At 31.3% G+C, this 24,533-nt stretch overlaps 3 protein-coding genes across 4 annotated transcripts; 2 read left to right on the forward strand and 1 right to left on the reverse strand.

The window, feature by feature from the left end:
* Window positions 1–1,677: 1,677 nt before the first annotated feature.
* Window positions 1,678–2,978, forward strand: LOC108828990 (putative F-box only protein 15). Its single transcript, XM_018602636.2, has one exon. The coding sequence runs from the start codon at window positions 1,723–1,725 to the stop codon at window positions 2,812–2,814; it is 1,092 nt and encodes a 363-aa protein (XP_018458138.2). The 5' UTR covers window positions 1,678–1,722; the 3' UTR covers window positions 2,815–2,978.
* A 3,134-nt stretch (window positions 2,979–6,112) lies between these two features.
* LOC108829006 (probable protein phosphatase 2C 74) lies at window positions 6,113–8,714 on the forward strand. Its single transcript, XM_018602658.2, has 5 exons — window positions 6,113–6,924; window positions 7,094–7,465; window positions 7,568–7,685; window positions 7,840–8,063; window positions 8,168–8,714. The coding sequence occupies exons 1-5, from the start codon at window positions 6,664–6,666 to the stop codon at window positions 8,516–8,518; spliced, it is 1,326 nt and encodes a 441-aa protein (XP_018458160.1). The 5' UTR covers window positions 6,113–6,663; the 3' UTR covers window positions 8,519–8,714.
* Window positions 8,715–11,769: 3,055 nt separating this feature from the next.
* LOC108829005 (aspartic proteinase 36) lies at window positions 11,770–14,676 on the reverse strand. 2 transcript variants are annotated; one of them, XM_018602657.2, is made up of 11 exons: window positions 14,588–14,676; window positions 14,170–14,430; window positions 13,955–14,084; window positions 13,579–13,823; window positions 13,267–13,491; window positions 13,004–13,166; window positions 12,853–12,923; window positions 12,607–12,697; window positions 12,379–12,454; window positions 12,181–12,252; window positions 11,770–12,087 (listed from the first exon to the last, which is right to left on the reverse strand). In XM_018602657.2, exons 2-11 carry the CDS (start codon window positions 14,397–14,399, stop codon window positions 11,936–11,938), a joined length of 1,455 nt encoding a protein of 484 aa, XP_018458159.1. In that variant the 5' UTR covers window positions 14,400–14,430; window positions 14,588–14,676; the 3' UTR covers window positions 11,770–11,935. The 2 variants fall into 2 exon arrangements, with proteins under 2 accessions (XP_018458159.1, XP_018458158.1); XM_018602656.2 differs by lacking the exon at window positions 14,588–14,676 and having other exon boundaries at window positions 14,170–14,581.
* Between the last annotated feature and the right edge of the window lie 9,857 nt (window positions 14,677–24,533).

A 24,533-nucleotide genomic window follows, 5' to 3' on the forward strand; every position in this document is an offset into this window, starting at 1 on the left:
AATATATATCTACAGTTTTAGCTAAGATATGATAGTTTTTAACTCAAGGGGCATCAAAAGTTCTTCTAAACTGGGCTTGCTCTCTTGTCATCATCATCAACGGAAGATTTCTCTATGGTTATAGGGGCTGAGCCAAACGATTCTCTCCCAAGGATCATTCAGACTGCCTTGACCATCTGAGCCCGTTGTATTTGACTGCAAGGTATTAACAGGAAGAAATAAATTAATCAAATTGATAGCCATTGTGGTACCCCATTGTGCGACTAAGTTCGTGCTGAAGTGCCTTCAGCTGAAATACACAGAAACTTCCAGCTGACTAACTTATAGTTAATGATTAAAGATACTTTCGGTTGGGTTTCCGTAAAATTAAGAACCCATAATTACATACGCATATAATATATATATAATATATTTAGAACCCCAAAGCAAGAAACCTCCAATAGTGTTGTTCTTAATCTTTTCTTTTTGTTGATCTTCAATGTAAAGATTTTACTGAATTTGACATCGGTTTCCAATCTTTAGAGGGTTTAGGACCAGGCGAAGCTAAGGAAGGGTGGACTGGGTGCACATGTAGAGATGGACACTGAGTGGATAATACCGTAATTTTCAGTATTTTTTATTTGTTTCGTAGTTTATGGATTTTTCTATTTGTTTTGTTTCAAAAAATAAAAATGTCCAATTTTTTTATATCCAGAAGTTTCACAGATATTTGTGAATATTTTACGGATATTTACGAATATCTTAGACAATTTATTCAATACAACTAAATCTAGAAAACTATATAAGTTTGTTTCGAAAAATATCTTTCGCATCATAGAAAAACAAAAATTAAAACTAGTGACTATATGTTCTATAAATTCTTAAAGTTAATTAATTATAAACATCATCTCAAATTTTTTTTTTAGTTTTTATAGAGATTTTATATTTCTTTCTTAATTTAATACTTTTATAAGTAATTTTATAAGTAAAATTATATATCAAAATAAGAATTATATAAAATTATACATTTCAACTTTCTATTTAATCGTAGATTTACTTCTATTTGTATAAAAAATGGAGCGGACCGAATCTACGACTTTGAAATTGTTAGTGTACTTACCATTTTTAACTGATATTGATATTTAAAATTTGATTTGTTCCGAAGATTTATGAATATCCGGATTTATCAAATTATCACGAACAACCAATAAAATCAAAATTTTTGGTGCATGATGCAGCCACTATATTTCTGTGTTTTCATATTTTTCGGTAAAATTACGTAATTTAGTTATGTAACTGTAAAAAACTCTATTTAGTGCACCGAGGAAATGTCTTTCTTTACTTTATGCACCCACTATTATTAAGTTCTATGGTTCACAGTTGTATACTTCCAAAACTTATGATACATATAATTTTCTTTTGTTTTCTAAATGATTGGGAAATAGATTTTTGCGCAATTTGAAAACAAACAAATTAAAATTATTTGCAATAGTTTGTTTATTGTTGGTTGGTCAAAGGAAATCTATTTTCTTGTTTTACTACTCTCCATTCCTTCTGTATATTATCTTGGTTGACCATATGGTATTGACCCATCAAGTCATACCTTTCCTAACTATTGCTTCGCATTTTTAAAATCTGTATATATTAGGTTAGTGACCACATGGTATTGTCCCATCAAATCACCAACCAATCATAAAGCATACCTTCATAAACCTACTTCCAACTCTTTCAGAGCGTTCATCCATGGCTTCTTTTTCAACGATGCCACTCGATTTGACAAAAGAAATACTTTACAGGACTCCAGCAGAGTCTCTGGTCCGAGCAAAGGCGACATGCAAGCAGTGGAACGATCTCATCAAGGACAAGAGGTTCATCTACGAACACTGGCGTCGCTCCCCGGAAAGATTCCTAAGAGCTGATCAGACGGTACAAATCTTGGACTTGGTGAACAGAACACGTTCAGACTCACCAATCCCAAACGAGCTCCAACTTTCGATATCAAATGTCATGGCCATGATTCACTGCGATGGACTCATGCTGTGTGTCTGGAGTGACAAGGAATATTTTATGTTCCGCAACATCGCCCTTTGGAATCCCCTCACAAGGAATTTCAACGTGATCGAGCATAGGCTCGCTCGAGAGTCTCATAGGTTCCTGATGGGTGATAACTTTGGGATCGGATACGACGTTCGAGGTAATTACAAGATCTTGATGTTTTCAGCTAATCACTATTGTAAAGCAGTGGTCGAGATATACGAGTGCATGTCAAAATCGTGGAGAACGCTTGTTGATTCCAAGGTTGATTGGGAAGCATATCCCTGGGACCATGGTGTCTCTGTCGTGGGTAACATGTATTGGCTTGTCAAGAAGAAGATTATAAACTACATTCTAGCTTTTGATTTCTCCGTTGAGACATTCAAGGAAATATGGTTTTGTCATCATCTCCCTTATGATAATAACTATCTAGGCTGCTTCGATGGGGATAAACTGTCTTTGTTACATCAAAACCAAGACTATCCAAGTCCGATCGAGGTGTGGGTTTCGAGCAAGCTGGATGTTGGGAATGTAACGTTTGCCAAATATTTCAGTGTGTCCAGCCCTTATCTTCCGGCTTTTCGTTACCTTACATTTTGGGCTCATCCGGTATACTGCATTGCCAAGCACGAACGTATCATCGCATGGTATACTATGTTTTCTACTTGCTTGATTCTTTGTGAAATTGATGAGGGAGGGGTAAGTAATCAATTTGTGACAGCACAACACTACTGGGATGACTGTATGGGCACCTTCAATTGTGGCTACGTCTATAAACCAAGTCTGGTCCCTCTTCCATGATAAGAGGTGGATATAAGATAAGATAGCTGTTTTAACCTTTATTATATTTTAAGTCTTTGTATGTTGTTGATTTTCTGCACCGTAATAAATGTTACTGAGACATTGGTTTTGGTATGACTAAAAATGCAACTTATCATTCTGTAGTAAAGTTTGATTAAATTTTATTTACATATAAAGAGTAGAACATTGCGTTTGTAACATTTTTTCTGAAAAAAAAAGCATTTGTATTGCAAAGTATAGTAACAAGCTTAAATGATTAACAACATTAACATATTATTATTAGATTGAATTCCGGAGGAAAAACTGAGACTGGTTTTTGTAAGAGAACTTTGAGAGGGTATAGGCTATGGTCCATAGTTGTATCATTTTCAACAAAGCTTATGAAACATAATACAATGCTACTAATATGAAAGTGCTTTTCGGAACAATGATAATCAGTCAATTGTTGAGATTCTTACTCAGGTTTTCACTCTCTTAATCTTTCTTATTCTCTAACACTTTTTCTCTTTTTTCACTCAAGGAATCATTGTTGGAACACAGTTTTTGACAAGCTTAATTTTTTGAGTTTTCCGCTGGCTTTTCCTGCCAAACAAGTGGTAGTCATCACCGGATTAAAAGCTCACAATGAGTACTACAATCTAGTATATTCATATGTCAAAAACTGATTTAATTTGAATGTGAAATAATGCATATAAGTTGTTAGTGTTGTCAAACCACAAAAATACAGACAAAACTGATTTTTCCTACACAGGTAAGACCATTTTAAATGATGCACCATTTTGAAGGAAAAATGAGTTTATGAATAGTGTTTTCTCAAATTTAAAAGTAAAGACAGTAGTGAACCTATTTAGGGTTTTTAATTTATAGTTAATTAATTTTTATTTAAAAAAAATTAGAACCCAAGAAAAGAAAAGTACCCTAAATCATATTATACGTGATGCCTTTAAAATTCCCGCAAATTTTAGTTGTTCCTTTGATTTGATTGGTTTACGAATTATCACCATTTTAGTTCGGTTTAACCTTAACCGGTTCACTTGCTTTATTAAATCAATGAGTTAGGTTAAAAAGATTCATGTTTGGTTTCTGTTGAATCATTAAGAGCATGCGCAACGGGGGATGACCCCGAATCCTTAGCGCTTAATGGTCCCATTAGTTTGATAATAATAATAATATTAAGGTTAACAAACGTAACGATTGGTCCATAATTAGGTGTTTTACGGACTCGATCCTTGTGGTACGTGTCCGAATGTGAGTGGACCGGGCCGCTTTTGTGTTTCATATAGGGGAAAAAAAGTAGGTCATTTCGACCGAAGCAAAGAAAAAAAATCCTCTCTTCTCTCGATGGCGATTCACTCGAGCCAACATCGCGATTGGTCTCCCTCGGATCTTCAAGGTAAATAGAAGACGTCTCTTGTAGATTAATCGATGTAGATTAGTTTGCATCTTGTTTTCCTCTCAATCTAGGGTTCGGTTTTGTTTATTCAATCGATTTGAAAACCCTAGTTTTTAATTAAAAAACAGAAAAGAAGGTACAGCGGGACGGGTTACGTCTTGACCGCACCTTAAAATGAAAAAAGTAGTAATGTGTGGTTTGATGTGGTTTGATGTGGTAAGATGTGGTTTGCTTTGAATATTTATTTAACTTAAGAAAAATTAATGTATTTTTTGTTCTCTGCAATTCTACCAGTTTAATGTTTATACTAAAATAAAAAAATTATAATTACATCATAAATGTATATTTCGACATATTCATTTAATTAATGACCTTTTATAATTCATATTTTTCTAAACAAAACTTTTTAAAATACCTAAAAATTTACTTGTCACCACTCAAACTTTGTTAATATATGAATTACATATAATATATTAATTCAAAAGTATGTTATTTAATTAACAAAATTAGTTATAACAAAAATATTGCTATTTATTAAATAACTTATATATTCAATTTTGAATTATAATAAATTATTTGTTTAATTTTGTTAAAATGATATTCGGATACCCATTTGATTTTCGTTTCATTTCCAATTCGATTCCGTTTTTTTTGTTTCAAGGATCGACTAATATAATAGATAGGATCCGAATCCATACCGAACCTCATTTTTCGGTTCAGTTTGGTTTTAGATAAATGTGCCTAGGCGCTACAATTTTGAAATCTTAAATGTAATATTTAGATAAGAAAATATTTGAATATGATTTGTAAAGTTTTTAAGATATATAAATTTTTTTTTATAAATAATATTTTTTAAAATTAAATTTGTATAACTTATATCTTAATTTAATTTTGTGTAAAGAACAACCACTGCAATTATAAGTTTTGAAAATAAAATAATTGTGTATAAATCTCAGTATTAGCATATTAAATTTTATATTTCAGATATATAGAGTAATTTTACAAATAAAATTTATATTTCTAAAAACTATATTAATTGCACTAATTATTTAGTTTATAAAGTATAAATATATTAAGATTTGATAGTAGTAAGTAGGTTTGGGAACATTTACCCGGAACCGAAAAATCAAACTAAATATATTTTTGTTCGGGTTTAGATCATGTCAATTATACTAGTGGACTTATATCTCTAGAATCGAAAAATTAGAATCTAACCAAAATCGACTCGAGAATCGAATGGATATACAAATTTTATAGTTTATATTTATAAATTTAACTCTATTTAGTTTTGAAATAATCAAATAATTTAAAAATATATTTGTATGTCAAAATACCCAAAAATATTATTCATATTTCAGCTATATAATTTTTTAAAAGTAATAGATATATATATTTAAAATTATATTAGTCTCACTAATATTTTAGTTTATATAATATAAAATACATTATATGTATCCCACAGTTACACTATTCATTATAAATTCACCATTTATGTTTTGTTATGAACTGTACCACTTAGACGAACCATAATTATTATGCAGTGTGCGTTTCTCATGTATAAACCACAGTAAAACCGCACCGCACCGCACCCACATCGCTCAACCCGCTGTTACATGTGTATTCTTATCGTACTAAAATGATTTCCGTTAGTCGTATTAAACCAATAGCGATTCATACAAGCGTAATTAGTCTAGCCGGCCTGCATGTAAATCGGAATCCACATACATTATTATTATTATTATTAGTTTATTTAAGTTATTTGTTGTGTTTTTATAAATTTGTATGATTTATTTACTATTTAACTAATATATTTATGTTGTTAAAAAATTTTGAAAAAGAAAATAGTAATAGAAGAATTTTCGTGAAGTTTTTCCTAAACATATTCTTTTTTTTTAAATGCATCCTAAATGATAAAGTCTGAGAGAGAGAGAGAGAGAGAGAGAGAGAGAGAGATTGAGAACGAGAGCGCCATTATCGTAAGAAGTTCGTGGTTGTTCCTTGAAATCAGGTTCTGATTATCGCCTTTAGATCCGATTCTATCTCTCTTACTTTCCTCGTTATTCCAAAAAGATTCTCTTTCGGATTTGTGTTTGTGGATGAGATTGTGGATAAGAGCCATCTTCTATTTCTGGACTGCTGAAACTCCTTGTCCTGTCTGATTCTCTTCTTATTCCCCTTCAACTCTGAGTCTTCTGATTGGTATCCAAACTTCTTTTTGCATTAATCTGAGAGCTATACCGACAGCCGATCCCTTTGATCATCTATTTGGGTTTTGTTTTTTCCATCACCAAATCTGTGGTCTTGTTGTGGTCTTGTTGTGCAATTATACAAATCAATCAATCCTGGCGTTGAGCGAAGGCCTGAGGTTGAAGATTCCTTCACCAGAAACCACAAGTTTTGATTTTGATTGCGTCGGTGGTCTGGAGTGCCTGATAAGCGTATTCAGGGCCCTTGATATGGGGTCCTGCTTATCATCATCTTCAGGAGAAACCAGGAGTAGTAGGAGACCCATTCCTCGTGTTCCTCCCAGGAGGAGGAAGAGCTCTTCCAAGAGGAGATCTTGTAGTTCTTCTTTTGACAACACGGGAGGAGAAGATGAGCCACTTCTCCACAGGATCCCTGGAAGGATGATATTAAATGGCTCTACCGATCATGCGTCTCTCTTCTCCCAACAGGGCAAGAAAGGGCCTAACCAAGACGCCATGATTGTCTGGGAGGTGCGTTTCTGCTGTTGTCCGATCAAATGTATTAGTTCTTGTTACTGTAAATTATATATATAGCTATCATCATTTCGTTTCTATCCTGAGCTGATATAATTTTTTGAAGTTTTATTTTTTTTTAATATGTTTCTCAGCTGAATATTGATTTGTTTTGGAAATGTTTCAGAATTTTGGGTCAATGGAGGACACTGTGTTTTGTGGTGTTTTTGATGGACATGGTCCTTATGGTCACGTTATCGCAAAGAGAGTCAGGGATTTACTTCCACTCAAGTTAGGCTCTCACTTGGAGTCCTATGTCTCCTGCGAGGAGGTTCTTAAAGAGATCAGCCTCAACACTGCTGATAGAAAGACCTCAGACAGCCTTGTGCACATATCTGCTAATGGAGAATCCCGAGTCTACAATAAGGATCAGGATATGGTTCAGACACTGTTAACCTCAATTGTTAAAGCCTACAGATTCATGGACAAGGAATTGAAGATGCAAGTGGATGTTGATTGTTTTTGTAGTGGAACTACTGCAGTAACTATGGTTAAGCAGGTAGTTAGACCAAACATTCTGATGTTGTTTCTGAGTTTTGTTGCCAAATCTTGATTCTTTGTATATTTTTTTTTATTTAGTCTTTTGGGTTTGTTTGGTTAGGGTCAACATCTTGTTGTTGGAAACATTGGGGATTCAAGAGCAGTATTGGGTACGAGGAACAAAGAGAATAAACTAGTTCCTTTTCAGTTAACTGAAGATCTCAAACCAGATGTTCCAGGTTATTTACCTGCCTCTTAACAAAATTTTTGAAACCGTTCATGGTTGAGTTCTTCTTACGGAACTACTGATGATGGAACTTTAGTTTCAGCTTTTAGACATTTGAGGATAATTTGGTTTTTATCAATTAAAAGTCGGAGTTTTCTTGTTCCCAGCTGAAGCAGCAAGGATAAAGAGATGCAGAGGACGTATATTTGCTCTCCGAGATGAACCTGGGGTTGCCCGCCTCTGGCTTCCTAACCACAACTCACCTGGTCTGGCCATGGCTCGTGCTTTTGGAGATTTTTGCCTTAAGGACTTTGGTCTCATTTCTGTGCCTGACGTGTCCTACCGTCGCCTCACTGAGAAAGATGAATTTGTTGTCTTGGCAACTGATGGGGTAAGAGACATCACATTGTCTATGAAATAGTATTAGCAAAAAGCCCAATAGTTTTGAATAAATACATATAATTGATGTTAAGTACGTTCTTGAAACTTTGATAGATTTGGGATGTATTGACGAATGAAGAAGTTGTGGAGATTGTAGCGAAAGCACCAACACGTTGCACAGCTGGTCGAGCCTTGGTGGAAGCTGCAGTGAGGAATTGGAGATGGAAGTTCCCCACTTCAAAAGTCGATGACTGCGCTGTAGTTTGCCTCTTCCTTGATTCCGAACCAGACAAATTATCAACTGCTTCTTTCTCAGAGGATAAACACATCAGCAATGGCCTTACTGAACCGGACACAGCATCAACGTCAACTCCAGGCTCGGGAACCGAATCACCTGAGCTCAATGGAGTCGACAGAATCAACACACTCGTGAATCTCCCCATGTACGTGCCAACCAAGGAGTAGAGAGATAGAACAGAGGCAGGAGGTGAAAATGTGAGATTAGACTTTGTCTATCTCTCTCCCTTTCAGTTTTTTATTAGTCTCTTATACTCTATCAAAAGCCACTGGCTGTATATACTGCCAATACTTCTACAATCTCTCTTCTTTTGTAAATAAATTTCTGAAGCCGCATTTGTGTTTGTTTGAGCAATTTTTTTTATTTTAGAAACCGCATCTGCTTTTGAGAACAAAAGAACAATGCTAGTCCTTGCTGTCCAGAGTGTTCACTATGCTTTTGTGCGTTGATGCTTTATCATATCCAAGGCAAGAGTCCTTGATCCTTCTTCGTAGGGGTGGGCGTTGGGGTACCCGTTCGGGTTTCAGTTCGGATCTAGTCGGATTTCGGATTTTCAGGGTCAAAGATTTCGATCCCATTCGGGTATTTTTAAATTTCGGTTCGGGTTCGGTTCGGATCCTTCCGGGTTCAGTTCGAGTTCAGATAACCCGTTTATATTATTTACAAAATTTTAAAATTCATTATATACTTGAAACTTCTCAAAATTTATAAACGAAATAATATATTACATATAAATTTCAATAACATGTGTCAAAATACCAAAATTTAACATATAAATTGGTTTGATTTGGATATTTGGATAGAAAATCAATACATATTTTATGTTTTTTGGTGTTTTAAGTAAATTGTAACTATTTAGACATGTGCTTTTGACTATTTGTATATACTAGGTGTTTTTCCTTGCGGGCTTAATAATTTTACAAATTACTAAATAAATATATTATCAATTCGAGAACCATTAAAATAAATTATTTTCATGCCTTGATATTTAATAATTAATTAAATATTAATTTTGTATACAATAAAGTTTATTTTAATAAAAAATATTTATTATGTAAAAAATTTGAAAATATTCATATATTCATAAAACTATATACATGGATATATATTTATTTTTGAAATATATAATTTTGTAGATAATGATGGGAATCAAATTAATGAAATTCGTTTAAATTTTTGAGTAATTCTATATTAACAAATCTAATCTAATTATGTATTAAGGACAACGAAGATTTTAAACGCTATAACTTTTAACGTGAGAGAAAGAAAATCGTTTTGAATATAGTAGTATAAACTAAATGTTCTCTTTTCAGTTATATAAAATTGATAATTTTTCTTGATTAATCTTTAGTTATGTGTTTTCTGTTTTATTTTAGTTTTAAATTTATTATTAAAAGATATTTCAGATAACAACACAATATATATGTGTATATATCATATTTTATTTTTTAATATATATTAGGTTTCAGATAATTCTTCTTCTTATTATTATTATTATTTTTAATCATTTAAATTCGTTTTTATTTTGGAGTTGATTTATTTATTTTATTCATTAAGGGTATAAACGATATTAACCACTCTAACTTTTAATGTGAGAGCTCGAATCCAAAATTTTACTTCGCAAATAATAGTATAGAAGATTTTCAAGTATTTTGGATAATTTTATAATATTATATATATTTTAGATTCTTTTTAATATACGTTCAGTCTAAAAATAGTTAAAATATATATGTATATGAATCTATTTCGGATACATTCGGGTATCCAAAATATTTCGGTTTGGATCGGGTTCGGTTTCGGTTCTTTAAGTATCAAAAATTTGAACCCATTCGGATATTTAATTAATTTCGGTTCGGATTTGGTACTATTTTTTCGGATCGAATTCGGTTCGGTTCTTCGGGTTCGGTTTTTTTTCCCACCCCTACTTCTTCGGATAACATACAGCATTTCAGAAGAACCCATCCCTTGCTTATTAATAGGATGCAAATTCAAAAAATAACATTTAATTTGATACTTATTTACAGAACATGTCATTACCATTCAACCAACATAATTTAATTCCATGAAGAGTTAGACAAATGCATACTTGTACTTAAGGAGCTGCTTACAAAATAATTTCATACACTACTTATTAATTATTTATTTAATAATATCTAAAAATAAAAATTAATTATAGAACCCATTAATACAAACTACCAAATAATACAAATAATATTACAAAAATGAATTATGGTAACTAATTGTAGAATTATAGAAAGAATATATAATGTTCATCATTTTTATCATATATGTATTTATAATTATATATAAAATAGTTTGTTTGACAAAATAAATAAATAAATAGTTTAGTATATGTTTATAGAAATAAATATAATGGTTGTATGTTCTTATAAAAGAATTACATTTCTATGTAAGGATATATTATTACTTTTATGTTTTTAAAGGCCACACATGATTTATAAATCATTTTGAAACATGTTGAAATTATTTAAGAACATTTTTATTATAGCTTACAAAATAATTTTACTAGAGTTAATATGTCATTTATAAGACTTTTATTAAATTATTTATAAGGGTTTATAAATTCATTTTAAACCAAATAAAATGTTATAAAATCATTCGTAAATGCTTCTAAATCTATTTTACTGTATAAATGTATGTTTAAAATGATTTATACGAACCATACAAAATTATTTCACACTTTTTATTATATATTAACCATAAGTCATTTAAGTAACTTTTGTTATTACAATTTTAGGTGAAATCTTAAATATTTTTATAATTCTGATGGAATTTTATATTTGATTTATTTTTAACAATTCTAAATAAAAATTAATTCTAAAATAAATTATCTTCAACATTATATATAATAAGATTTTTCGTATAATATTACATTCCGCGAGATCGCGGACAATACCTAGTATTACTATACACCAACAAACATGGGATGAATAAGATCTTTATTTCGGGCAGTTACCATTTGTGGATGCATTCACACTTGAAGGAGATAAGGAACAACAGATCTTTTCCTTTTAACCACAAGAGACCACCACTAAGGATTTATCAGAAACCAGACTCTTATATCGTGGATATTTCACCAAGATATCAAAAATACTAGATCAGATTTCTCAATGGCTACAAATCAGCCCACCAGCTAGTTTCTTGAAGACTAAGTCCTTTGGCATTTATCTTTTAATACTTTATGTATTTTCTTTCCTTTCCAGAGTATTATAACGTTGCAGTTGTGCCAAGCTTCTGCCTTATACAAACAGGCGATACACAGACAAACAAAAAAGGTCTTGTCATTTTTAATTGCATTACAATATTGCATTCCGACTTCTTTTGTACAGATAACACTCTCTTTCTTCCCCTAAACATATTTGCTTAAGTAAACCTTTTTGTAAAAATTACGGCCAAAAAGTCGAGCAAAACAATACAGTAACATATTTATCTTTGACAGTTACACAAGAAAGAATGAGTTAGTTGTCTATGTAACTTACATGACTCGAAAAAGGCAAGTCAGATCCACAAAGAGGATCAAATGAAGTTAAAAAAAAAAACCATTGTATATCCTTTTAGCAAAACTATGAAGTAACAATATAGAAAACCGAAATTAGTATCGATAATAACGGTACAAGTGTTCCGTCAATAATCGAAGAAGCCGATTGTACAAGATTATCTGCACCAAGTGAGTAAGCAGCTCCTGTCCCATCTTTCACTTTGATGCTTGACGAACCTAAGAGAAAAAAAAAACGAACATAATTGTTTGATTTCTTCTCTTTTTTTATACATCGTTATCTAGTTTAGTTCTCAGGTTCTAGATACTTACAGTTGTGGTCTACCCATCCAATGACCTCATTATCCAGATCGTATACTACTAGCTTGTTCGAAAGCACCAAATCTACACATGAATAAACCCACTTTGAGGACAGATACATCATGTGATTCAAGTCAATCACATGGGAGACAATAAAAACAAAGATGATTTAAAGATGAGAAACAGCCAATAGTATGATTTGAAATTTACCGCCCAAAAGGATTACATCGGATCCGTCCTGAGTCGTCAATCCACCAGATTGCCAACCAAAGCAGTACATGTCTTGCTGTAAGAGATGGAAAAGGAAATAAGAGAGCTCAATTTGTGGACCAGACAGACAAAAATGCTTGAGACAGAATTGTATACAAGAGCCAAGGGACTCTCTGAATATTCTGTCGATACGAACACATCAAAGTAGAAATGTGCCTTTTGACTTACACGAAGTGAGAAAAGATAATCGTGCGGATAAATAGTCATTTTGAGTGAGTCCTCGAAATGAAGATTGACTACAGGAAATGCTTTATCTGTGCTGCAGGTACAAGAATGAATAAATATTATTAGCACATCCTTGGCCTAAGCATCTTATAGATCTTGTCGTTTGTACACATGCATTTTTGCGTATCTGTGATGAATGTTTACTTAAAAGAAAAAAAAATATATATAACACAAAGCAAGTCATCTTACTCTGTAGTGAAACTAAAGCACGCAAAAGTCTCCTGTACCGTGTGCAGTTTCACCGGTTGCCTAGCAGTAATCTAATATTTACACAGAAAAAATATCTATGTCAAGGGTTGTGACTATAAACTAGAAACAACGAGTGTAAAAGAGTTTTCACCTTTTTAAGTAGCGAGTTGTACAGATTCTCTGGTAAGTAAGCTAAAGTTGTACCACTGTCAATAATGGTTCCTCCATTTCCGCCGAAACTAGCTATGCTTGGTGGGAGATCAACAGGTTCGCCATCTACATCTATTCCCTTTAAAATGACGTTGTAATGTACCCTAAAAAAACATTGTTGTTATACTTAATATGTATACACCACAAGCTTAAATGCCTTAAAGAGAGATCAAGAAAATGGTAAAGAGATGGTCTTTCACTTACTGATTAGGAACCAAAGGAGTTGTTTTCACAACTGGAGACTCCACTTCCCCAACAGCAAAAATCCCACCTCCATTAACATTGTCTAGGCAATGCGAGAAAACCCTCTTGACGTTCCCCGCGGCAGCGAGCTGTGAAATGATAGAGGTATTTGCTTGTCCAAATCCCATAATGCCATCAACAGCTGAGTCAGTTTGCCCAAGTTGCCCTGATTGGTTGCTTCCACACCTGAAGGAAAATCATTTTTAAGAAGCAGACAAACAATGCCATAGCCCCCAAAAAAAAAGAAAAAAAAAAGATTTTTGAATGGCGCACCCGAAGACAACTTGTTGAGCAAGAGGTGAGGTTCTAAGGTTTCCAGTGACTTGATCCAGAGTAATGTTGTCCTTGACGAAATCACCGTCACTGGTGCTTCCGTCTCCGTAGACGACGTGGTAACTACAGGGCTTCTTCTCGGGTTCGCACGTGTCTGATTGAGAAATCAAGGAACAGAAACCATCGTCGCACCAAACTTTCTTGGAAGTTGAGGAAGCTTTTGAGTCGTACAAGGACAGAGGTATCTGCATTGCATAGCAAAAAAAGCAGGTGAGAAATGATCTGAAACGTAAGAAGCTGATAATTAATTTTTTTTTTGAAAAAGGGCTAATAATGAAAAGTTTCATTTAAAAAAAAAAAAAAAAAAAAAACATACACCGAGATCAGTTTTGACAGGGCATTTGGAACAAGGTGCACAGTTGACCCAAAGTATATCACTTCCTGTATCAACTTGCACATGATAGTACTTTGGTGGTGATCCTAGCTGGATTTTCGTGAAGTATAATCTGAAAATAAAACACGTATGATGATCAATCAAAATGTAAGATTGAATTCAAATAGGTGTGATTTGGATGTAGAAGATGAGAGAACCCGATTGAGTCGGCTCGGCTATCACCGCCTAGAGGGAGATCGACGTTGGCGAGCATACGAGCGTGACGGAAGGTGTCGTGAGATTTGAGTTCTGATAACTGTTTATCTTTTCCAGCGAACTTATGCGTCACATTGAACACGAAATTTCCGGAAGCAAATTGGATCGCCATCATGAACACGCAAGCTAAAATTCGTAATGTCGGACTCAGATCCATCGCCACCACCACCATTACCCTCGTTGATGTAAACCGATGTCAAATCCTAATAAGAATACGAATAAACAATAATTCAATTCAAGAGATTTTTCAAATGTTTTTTTTTTGTCTTTCTGAAACGCGTATTTTTGGTATCTGATAGATTAAAAATTGAATATGAAACATAAAGTAAAAGGAAGCAAGAGAGGAAGGGAGGGGGAGACATGGGAACGAGATGGGAGGGAAACGCAAGCGAAAGCCACGCCTTTCCAACTGTGATTTTTAGCATTTTTCGTCATTATTTTTTTTTTTGTTAAAGGGTTTTCATAATTTTTTTTCGTCATTATTCGTCATTATTAGGAATCCCTTTTTTTTTTAAGAAAAGAAGAAGAGAAAATGATAAAAATAACGGAATTAACTTTTAAAATTAGCAAGAATTGCTTTAGTTCCTTCGCTTTTCTTTTTCTCTTAATTCCAGCAAGAATCTCTTAAATTCCTTAACCATTTTAGGATCAAAACGTTTTCCTCGCTTTCTCAACAAACAATTTTGTTTTCAACAATACAAAAACTCTTAACTTATGACAAAATCAAAGGTAAGAATTTCTGTTTATGTCAACAACATATGTTATCCCTTAAGCAAAAAAAAAACAACATATGTTATCTGTATTCGGTATAAAACATGCAAGCCATAGTATGTCTTGCGGGAACATGCGAGGTCGTGAAACATTGAATGACTTTTTACATTTTTGAAAATTTTCAAATTTCTTTTTTTGAACAACGAATTTCTTCAAATAAACTGAAAAACTGGTCATTCCACCTTGACTTGAAAAAAACAATGAACAACAAATTTCCTCATTATTCTGTCAAAATCCTTTTATTTGCTATACAGCCATTGACTTGAAAAATATTGAATTTCCTTTAAAAGCCAGCTACTTTGCACAATCTCTAAATTTGTGTTAACTTGTAAACCTTGGTTTATAATACTTTTAACTTTGCTAAAAAAAAATAATAATAATAATACTTTTAACTTTGATAGACTAATATATTTTTAATATTAACCATATTTTTAACTTGGTTTACCTATGAAGATTAAATAGACCTTGTCAAACAATTAAATTTTATTAAAAACAATTAAATTTTATTAAAAAAATTAAATATTAAATTTTATGTTTTTATGGATAAATATGTTAAAATACATTAAATCATAATATCATATTCTCTTATTTATCTTAATTATTTGGTAAATAAGACCAAAAAAACTTTATACACTTACACTTTGCATATTAAAACGAAAAAAATGGATTCTGATTTTTTTTTTGTTTTTTCCAGATACATGTTATCTCTTCCTGTCTCATTGTTGTTGGTGCCAAATAATTTTCATGCAAAGAACTTTGTTCTTCACCGATGAAATTACATCATTCGATAGACAAGATTTCAGAAGAAATGACAATCTCATTTACTTTATTGAGTTGTATACTTGCTTGGTTAATCAAAAATATTAAGGTTAGTCTCTTTAACTTGCAAGATCTAAAATTTACAGATGATCAGATCCGAACTTGATTTGTTTTTTTTATTTTCTTTTGAAGCATATTAACCGATAACTCGGCCACAAGATGTAAATTGGCTGGTAAACAATTCGTCTTTACTTTCCAACAACATATAATCAAACTCCAAAGGAGAAAAGGATTTCAGTAACCGCATATCTATAACTAGATATGGACCCGTGCGTTGCACGGGTTTTATTTGATATTTTAATTCAGGAACACATAAAAAGATTGGAAATATTTTTCTCACGTTAGTTCTTGGATTTTCAGTATATATTGGTGACATTTTAATAACAATAATCTGTTTTCTTGCATAATTTTTGATTGATTTTCTATTTCAATAATAATGGTGTTTTAAATAGTACATTGATATTTTTAGTTTTTAATAAATACTTCACTTTTTATTATTTTTCAAAATAATATTAGCTATAGTTAATTGAAATATATAGAACTGTGAACTCTCTATATTGTTTATATTGTGTAAGACAAACTAAAAACGACACAATTAAAAATATTAATATTACATAACACCAGTCAATATATTTTATCGATAGTCAGCTAAATATCGAATATATTTCTAGATAAAACATCAAATTTATTTACTTTAACATTCATGGTGTGACTTTAACATCTTTTTCTATATACAATATTTTGTAAAACACTATTGTCGCTATGTTTTAAAATTTTGAAGTTCTCCAGTTGTACTGACTCTTGATAGTGCGACATATAATTGTAACACTAGACTTGACAAATAGACCAACTTTTTAAGCTTTAACCTTAACTTTGGTTGATAGTCATTTCATAGAACACTCTTATAGAAAATTGAAGTCTTTTCATTTTGAAAGGTCATCTTGCATACGTCGGTATGAGAATTATTCTAGGAATACAAATCTATTTTTCCACATAACTTCCGGTTAGGATTTCGGCTTCAATATTCATGTTGTATAGGCGAGTTATTCATAACATTATTCTATTGGAAAGTCTTCCTTTTTGATTTAAATTCCTTAATAGCATGACCTACAACAATCCATTGGAAAGTCGTTCTCTTTGATTTAAATTTCATAGTAGCATGATCTACAACAACATAACTAATTTTTATATGTTGATAAGAATAAACACACATAATCATAATCACATATAAGCATAATAGTCACATTAACTTAGTCACAATAGCATAACAGCTAGACAAAATATCCGTAAATTTTGATTTTATCTGTTTCGATTTGAACCGAAATTCCAAATATATGTAACTCTACGAAGTAAAGAAAAAACTTATATGCAATATCTGTAAGAAACGAATCAAATCACAAAATACTAATATTATTAACAATGAATATCTGATCTGATCCGTTATATGAATACATATACATGTATGTAAAGACGTATATTACATAATGAGTTAATATTTTGATATTACTATTAAATAATTATATATATATATAATTTATATAAATATTATATTGTATATAAGTTTTATAGTACTTTTTAATAAATTTATTAAGTTATTTATTAGAATTTTAAAAGTAATAAATTTTTATTTTCATCATAAAATGTTATTATTATTTTATCTTATTTTTGGAATTTATGATTTATTTACTAATTTTAATTTATTTTTGCGGATCGAATCGGATATCCGGTCAAAAATCTAAAATTATCTGAATATCCGGAGCACCGAATATCCGTGTTGCTAGAGATCGAATTGGATCAAATAATTGATTATTATAACAAACTGGATCGGATCAGAATATCTCCAAAAATCCGGATATCCGATTCACGTTCACCACTACATCTATATGTACAAACGGCTAAGTATAATTGTAACAATAACTAATGTATAGCAGTATGACAATTATATTCTTTTTAGAAAAAAGTTCACATCAGTTTAATGTGAAGATAAGGATATCTAGTTATTTCCTCATGTGACACAAAAAAAAGATAACACGCGAAGATGTGAAAGAACATGCAAGAAAACTCACCAGATATTTTTCTTGCTCAATCCTGCAAAAAATTACTTTTTAAAACACAAATTGTTTTTATTATCTTCCTATATATTTTATTAATCATAAGATATTTTAACAAATGTCAACATTTTATAAGGAAAATTAATATCAAATAATCTTTTACAATTATCTTTTTTTGGATTTTGGAAAAGGAAAATTAGTATTAAATAAGTTATTTTACAAACTTCTCTTCTTTAAGATTTGTAAAAAGGAAATTTCTTAATATTACTATTAAATAATTTTTAAAATTAAAATTTACAATTAAATATTTTTAAAACTAAATTTACTATTAAATTTACGAAAATTATTTCTTCAATTTCTTTTAATTTTATTAGTATATATATTTTTAATTTTGAGATATTCTAACACAACTTCAAAATATTAAAATAAAAATTACTATCAAATAATATTTCTAAAAGAATATTATTTAGTAATTTTTAAATTTTCTTTTTTACTATTAAATAATTTCAAAATTCGTTTTTGTTTTTATTTTCTTAGTATATATTGTTTTAATCATGATATATTCTAAAACATGTCGCATTATTAAAAAAGGAAATTACTATTAAATAATATTTTGTTTAAGATTTTTAAAATGAAATTTACTATATAATTAATTTCACCAAAAATCGTTTTTATTATCTTATATATTTATTTTAAATTATGAAGTAGTTTAACACATATCACAACTTTAAATATATAACTGCCATGTGTCGCAATCATGTTAATTAACAACTTTGAAGAACCAAGTTTCCTATTAAGTAATTTAGAATATTATTAAGTATTTTTTTAAAAAAATTCCTTTTTACTATTAAATCAATTTCAAAATTAATTTATTTCAAAATTCGTTTTTTGTTATCTTAGTATATATATTTTATATCATTATAAATTTTAACCTCTTTAAAAAATATTGAAAGGAAAATTACTATCAAATAATTATTTGCAACTATGTTTTGTTTAGGATTTTAAAATGGAAAATTACTATTAGAAATACTTACAATTATTTTTTTAACAAAATTTGTTTTTGTTATTATCTTAATATATATTTTTAATTATAATATAGATTAATACATGTCGCAATCTTAAAAAATTTAATGACACGTGTCGCGATCATGTTAATTAGTAACTTTGAAGAACCAAACTTTATATAATAAGATGATAAAGGTAGACTTAAAAACTCAATTCTTCTATGTTTTTCTTTTGTCTGTTACCTTTCATCCATAAATTTATTAGTATCCTGTGAAAATATTTTTGCAGAGAAAATATTGTGTTTTCATTATATGAAGAACGATTAAATAAAATTGATGCATGGAAGGAAGTTCGTAAAAAGAATTATGAAAATGGAGTAGAAAACAGAAGGACTCGCCATGGTTGATGAAAGCTAAGTGTTTTTTATTGAGAATATATGTTGTATGACTTGATAATCCTTATGTGTGATCAGAATCCAACTCTAATGGTTAATACTTGTATCTGAGTCATGTTCACATGAAAAGGGAATGATTGAAGAGACTAGCCAGAGGTGGTTTCGATACTCTACATTTTTTCTGATGAAATTTCAAATTTATTGATCAAATAACATTTATAAAAGAATGGGGATTTTTAAAGAATGTGGAAACCTAAAGGTTTAAAATAAAATGATGGAGTTTCAGACCTAAGGAGCAACTTCAACCCATCTCTGCAAGAGTCTTCTAGTATTTGTGATCATTTCCATACTTAAAGGAAAAATGTGATTTCTCATAGTTATATCAATGAGCCGGGTTATCTGAGCAGATGTGGACCATGGCTTCTGATGTCTTCTCCCATTTCTCTCCCTCCAAACACTATAGATTGCCATCTGAAAAACCAATCTCACTAAAACCATATCGGGGGGAAGCGGGTGTTGTGAATACTTCTCAGAGTGGCCGTCCAGTCGGGATCCATTCTTCTTCCCAAAAGACGGCCTGCAATATTATCCCACACTGTATAACTATACTCTCCATTGCTCAAGTCAATTTGATGTAAGAGCAAGCAACTATGGATGCAGGTGGCTGGGAGAATATTCTGAGTTTGTAATTGCTTCCTAACATGTAATATTGTAGGTTAGTAATCAACGTTTTAGATCCAAAATATTATTTAAAAAAATTTCAAAGCTCTCGCCCTAAGATATCAATTTTTTTCTCTTTAACAAATTTACTAATTTCTTTTTCTTCATGTACAAATTGGCTTGGTAATAATGTAGCTTTGATTTCATTCGCTTAAGATGGCATCTAGATTACAGAAACATATAATCGAAAAAGCTATTTCACTGAAGGAAGGTTTAGCGGAGACATAACAAGTCAAATAAAATAAACGACAATTCGTTGAGGTTAGTCTTCTAATGATTTTATATAAAACTCAAATCGTATGATTAAACACACAAACTTCCCGGTATTGTTTATGAAAACCAAGTGTAACTTGTATTTAAAACGTGTCCCCAATATAACAATATTAAATATTGGAAAATACTCAACAGCATAAGACCAATATTTTGAATTAGATAATTTTCTTGGCACCAACTTTGGATTCTTGACCCTGCATTTGACACAATAATAACTGAAACCGAGTTTATATTCATTATCTCCATCTTCAATGGTGTCATTAGGCACATTCAATACCTTCTTCTAACACACTTGCAACACAAGTAATACCAGTCCATATCCGAATCAATAGCTGCTATCGTGCATATGACAATACAATTCTCAACCTATAAGAATAGACTTAATCAAATACATTTCGAAAACACGTACTATTTATTATCATCAATATAGAGCTATTGCGAATATGTTATTCAACTGTATAAAATAACAACAAACCTGGTTATATTCAACCAACTGAGATATATTTTTCCTATGAGTGTTCACAAAAAATCATATTTATCCACGACACAATTGTTCCAAGCAAGTGGCTTTGATTCCATAATTGCCACATGAAGTTCATCCTTTGGTAAACTTTCAAGAATAACAATACAAAAAATTAACATAACATTAAGCCGTAGAAATGCATAGCAGTGTATTTTTATATCTCAACAATAGAAATATAAAAAACTTACAATGATACAAAAGCTTTCACGTCCTCCATCAATGGATTCAGTTTGACATCTGCCACATTAAAGGCATTGGAAACACTTCTTCCAGCAGCAAAATACCGCTTCCACAAACGTATGAGATATTCACCTTGATCTTTCATATTTACTTGAATGGTTTCAAATCAGGGTGAGTTATCACATAGGATCGCGTTTAGTTTTTAATTGGTGAAGTGGGTCATTTGAAGTTTTTATTGGGAAAATAAACACCTAAGAGAGAGACAAAAAAATAAGGGCCATTTTAACTTTTTGACCCATAAACTTTGTATTTTTTACCTACAAACTTATAGATTTTGTTCATAAAACTTGCCTAATTTTAACACCTTAAAACTTGTTTATACGTGCGACCTACCTCAATTTTTTTTTTGGTCAACAACCTCAATCTTTACTTACTCATCCATCCACGACGATGCAATCAGACCTCCGACAACAATGAAGCCACCGGAGCGTTCCCATCTGACTCCCCGCTCCCCCTTCTCTCCGTCGTCCGCTCTCTCATCTCCCACCACAAATTCTCCGACGCCAAATCTCTCCTCGTCTCCCACATCCTCACAACAACCTCCGATGGACCACTCTCTCTGTTGTTGCCGTGCTCGACCACACGAAGCTTCTCCACTGTCGAATCAAACCAGAGCCACCATGAACGTAAAACCCTAACCAATACCAAAAACCCATTTGTATTGTATCAAGAAAATTAGTTATTTTTCTATATTTTGTCATAATCTAAACTATACGAGAAAAGTGAAATGCATATATGTAAGTAAGGCTCGGTGTTTCAATGGAACCTAAATAAAATTAGATTTAAATTAACTGAGATTAATCGAACATGATTAAAGTAACATTTTTTGAACAACTTGGATGTTGATATATTATTTAAGAATGATTATCGTAAACATTATTTTTACAGTTTTATTATATATGCATTTTATAAATTTACATAAAAGAATGATTTATTGTTATTGTTTAAAGAAATCTAAAGTGTTTCTTTAAGTTACATTTTATATTTTAATATTATTAATTTACATAGTATATTGTTGGTATTTTCTATTAATATAAATGAATACTCACTTTATACATATTACTTATATATCTTATATTGTATATAATACGTCTATACCCTAAACCCTAAATTCTAAACCCTGAACCATGATCCTGAAAAAAACTCGAAACCCTTAGCCTTAACTCATATATTCAAAACCCTAAACTCAAAATCTAATGCATAGGATTCTTATCAATTTATAGGCTGGTCTTAATATATTATGTCTACGATCAATATACACTTTGTGGTACGATATTTTCAGGATTAATATTAATTTATTGTACTACCACACTTTTATTGTTATTCAGTATACACCTTGGAAAGCAAAACCTCGCTCTTATTGTTATACAGTCACCTTTATTGTCTTATTACTCTCCAAAATCCTAAATTAAACATTTTATATTCTGACCCCTTTATAATAGACTCTATATTCTAAAATCAAAGTAACACTTTGAGGATCATAACTCCAGAAACTTAAACCCAAAATTAAAAACCCTAAACCAAACACTAAAACCTAAACCCTACACTTTGAAAACTATACACTAACTCTAAACCAAACATTAGACCACAAACAGTAAAATTCAAACCATTTAGTAAATAAATATGTTAGACAACTAAACACATGTGCTTTATCTTGTGTAAGCTTTTCTTAGGCTTCTCTTGTATAACCAAGAATCCAACAGCTTGTGTGATGTGCTTTAGTTCATCCCAAGCTGAACCAGCTAACTAGATCAAAACAAGATCATCTTTTAATAAGCAAAACTGTCAGAAAAATGCACAGAGGATTTGAGACATCTATTACCTTCTCAGTTGCATCATGGCACCACTTGTCAAGCTCTGCAAGTCCTGTCTTTACATACTCTCCGTTGCTAAACAAGCAGCATTCCCGTCTCAAAACAAGGCTACACATAATAGGGAAAAACATAAGTGGACATGTTCAATACAGCAACCTTGACCGTTGCAACTACAGAAAATTTACCTGTTAAACAACTAAGCAGTCGAGATACATATTATGTACACACTTATATTATGTACGCAATTTACATACCGAGGTGTACACACTTATGTACGCCGAAGTGTACACACTTATGTACGCCGAAGTGTAGACAATTGCGTGTACACCGGAGTGTACATCTAGGTAGAATGGTAGCTTGATAGAATTTAGCACCTACTTTGGAACTAGAATCAAAACATTATGTAAATTTATAGGATTTTGTTTCCAAAACGATTCTAAAATAATTCATTTAAAACATGTTGGAAGTTTATGATTCCATTTTTGAATTACACATCTTAAAAAACACAATCTCATAAATAAATAAAATTAAATCATGTTTTAAGGTTTTTATAGAAAATATAAAATTTAACATTATTAAATTAGAGAAGATGGATATATTAAAATCTAAGCCTAATACTTAACTGGATAAGCTTCACATTAAATATGTTCTGGTGATTATTAAATCCGAGCTTAGGGCCCAATTGAAGTCTCGCTACAATTTGAACCTAGCGGCAAACTGAATAATCGAGGTACATATTAAATGTGTCATGACGATTGTAAAAACAATAGTGGTCTACTGGTAAATGTTCATGAAGAATATAAACATATAAAATTCGTTAAACCTACAATGGATGCACACACTTGCGTACATCCTAGGGTATACCGAGGTGTACACACTTGCGTACACCGGGGTGTACACACTTGCATACACCGGGGTGTACACACTTGCGTACACCGGTATGTACACCTAGGTATAATGGATAGATGAAGTTTGACATTAAAAAAAAAACTTAGCAAATTGTATAGATAAAGTTTGACATTTAAAATTTTTTGCAAGTTGTACACCCTAAATCCTATCCATTTATTTTTGAACATAATATAGTAGCATACACTGGAAAGTGTACAACGTAACGTACACCTAGAAGTGTACACCGGTCGGTGTATACATGAAGTGTATACCTGGAAGTGTACACCATAAGTGTCCACCAGCGGTGTACATGAGAGTTTGTACATCGAGACACGTACACTCTCCATAACGCTAAATCAAACATTTTATACCGAGTTATTCTTGGGTTCACCCACAACGTTGAACCTCTAGGTTCACCCCAAAGTTAAAATGTAGGTTCACCAACTAATAGTATTTTATTATTTTATATTCATTATCTTTAAAAATAATAAGAAATTTCGAAGTTATAATATGTTTTTTAAAATAAAAATGTAAAAATAAATAAAAATAGTAGTAGTTAGTAAAACACTAAAGTCTAAATACAAAAAACTATACCCTAAACTCTTGGGTAAACCATAAACCCTTGGGTAAACCCCAAACACAAAATCTTAAAAACACCAAACCCTTAATCATAAACCTAAACCCTTGGATAAATTATAAACCCTAGAGTTTACGGTTTACCAAAAGGCTTAATATTTTTAACGAAGTAAAACATTAAATCTTAAATTTTGAACACTAAACCCTAAACCCGAAAACCCTTGCATATAAA

The sequence above is a fragment of the Raphanus sativus genome, chromosome 4 (assembly GCF_000801105.2).
Source record: "Raphanus sativus cultivar WK10039 chromosome 4, ASM80110v3, whole genome shotgun sequence".
Taxonomy (NCBI): Eukaryota; Viridiplantae; Streptophyta; class Magnoliopsida; order Brassicales; family Brassicaceae; genus Raphanus; species Raphanus sativus.

What these genes read in the sequence shown, in the direction of transcription:
- LOC108829005 (XM_018602657.2), bottom strand. Translation starts at nt 14,399, where the DNA reads ATGGTGGTGGTGGCGATGGATCTGAGTCCGACATTACGAATTTTAGCT. An exon ending in ACTCCTTTGGTTCCTAATCA is followed by an intron (nt 13,167 to 13,266) that starts GTAAGTGAAAGA and finishes ATGTTTTTTTAG; the next exon opens with GGTACATTACAACGTCATTT. An exon ending in TGGATGGGTAGACCACAACT is followed by an intron (nt 12,088 to 12,180) that starts GTAAGTATCTAG and finishes TTTTTCTCTTAG; the next exon opens with GTTCGTCAAGCATCAAAGTG.
- LOC108829006 (XM_018602658.2), top strand. Translation starts at nt 6,664, where the DNA reads ATGGGGTCCTGCTTATCATCATCTTCAGGAGAAACCAGGAGTAGTAGG. An exon ending in CAGTAACTATGGTTAAGCAG is followed by an intron (nt 7,466 to 7,567) that starts GTAGTTAGACCA and finishes TTGTTTGGTTAG; the next exon opens with GGTCAACATCTTGTTGTTGG. An exon ending in TCTCAAACCAGATGTTCCAG is followed by an intron (nt 7,686 to 7,839) that starts GTTATTTACCTG and finishes TCTTGTTCCCAG; the next exon opens with CTGAAGCAGCAAGGATAAAG.
- LOC108828990 (XM_018602636.2), top strand. Translation starts at nt 1,723, where the DNA reads ATGGCTTCTTTTTCAACGATGCCACTCGATTTGACAAAAGAAATACTT.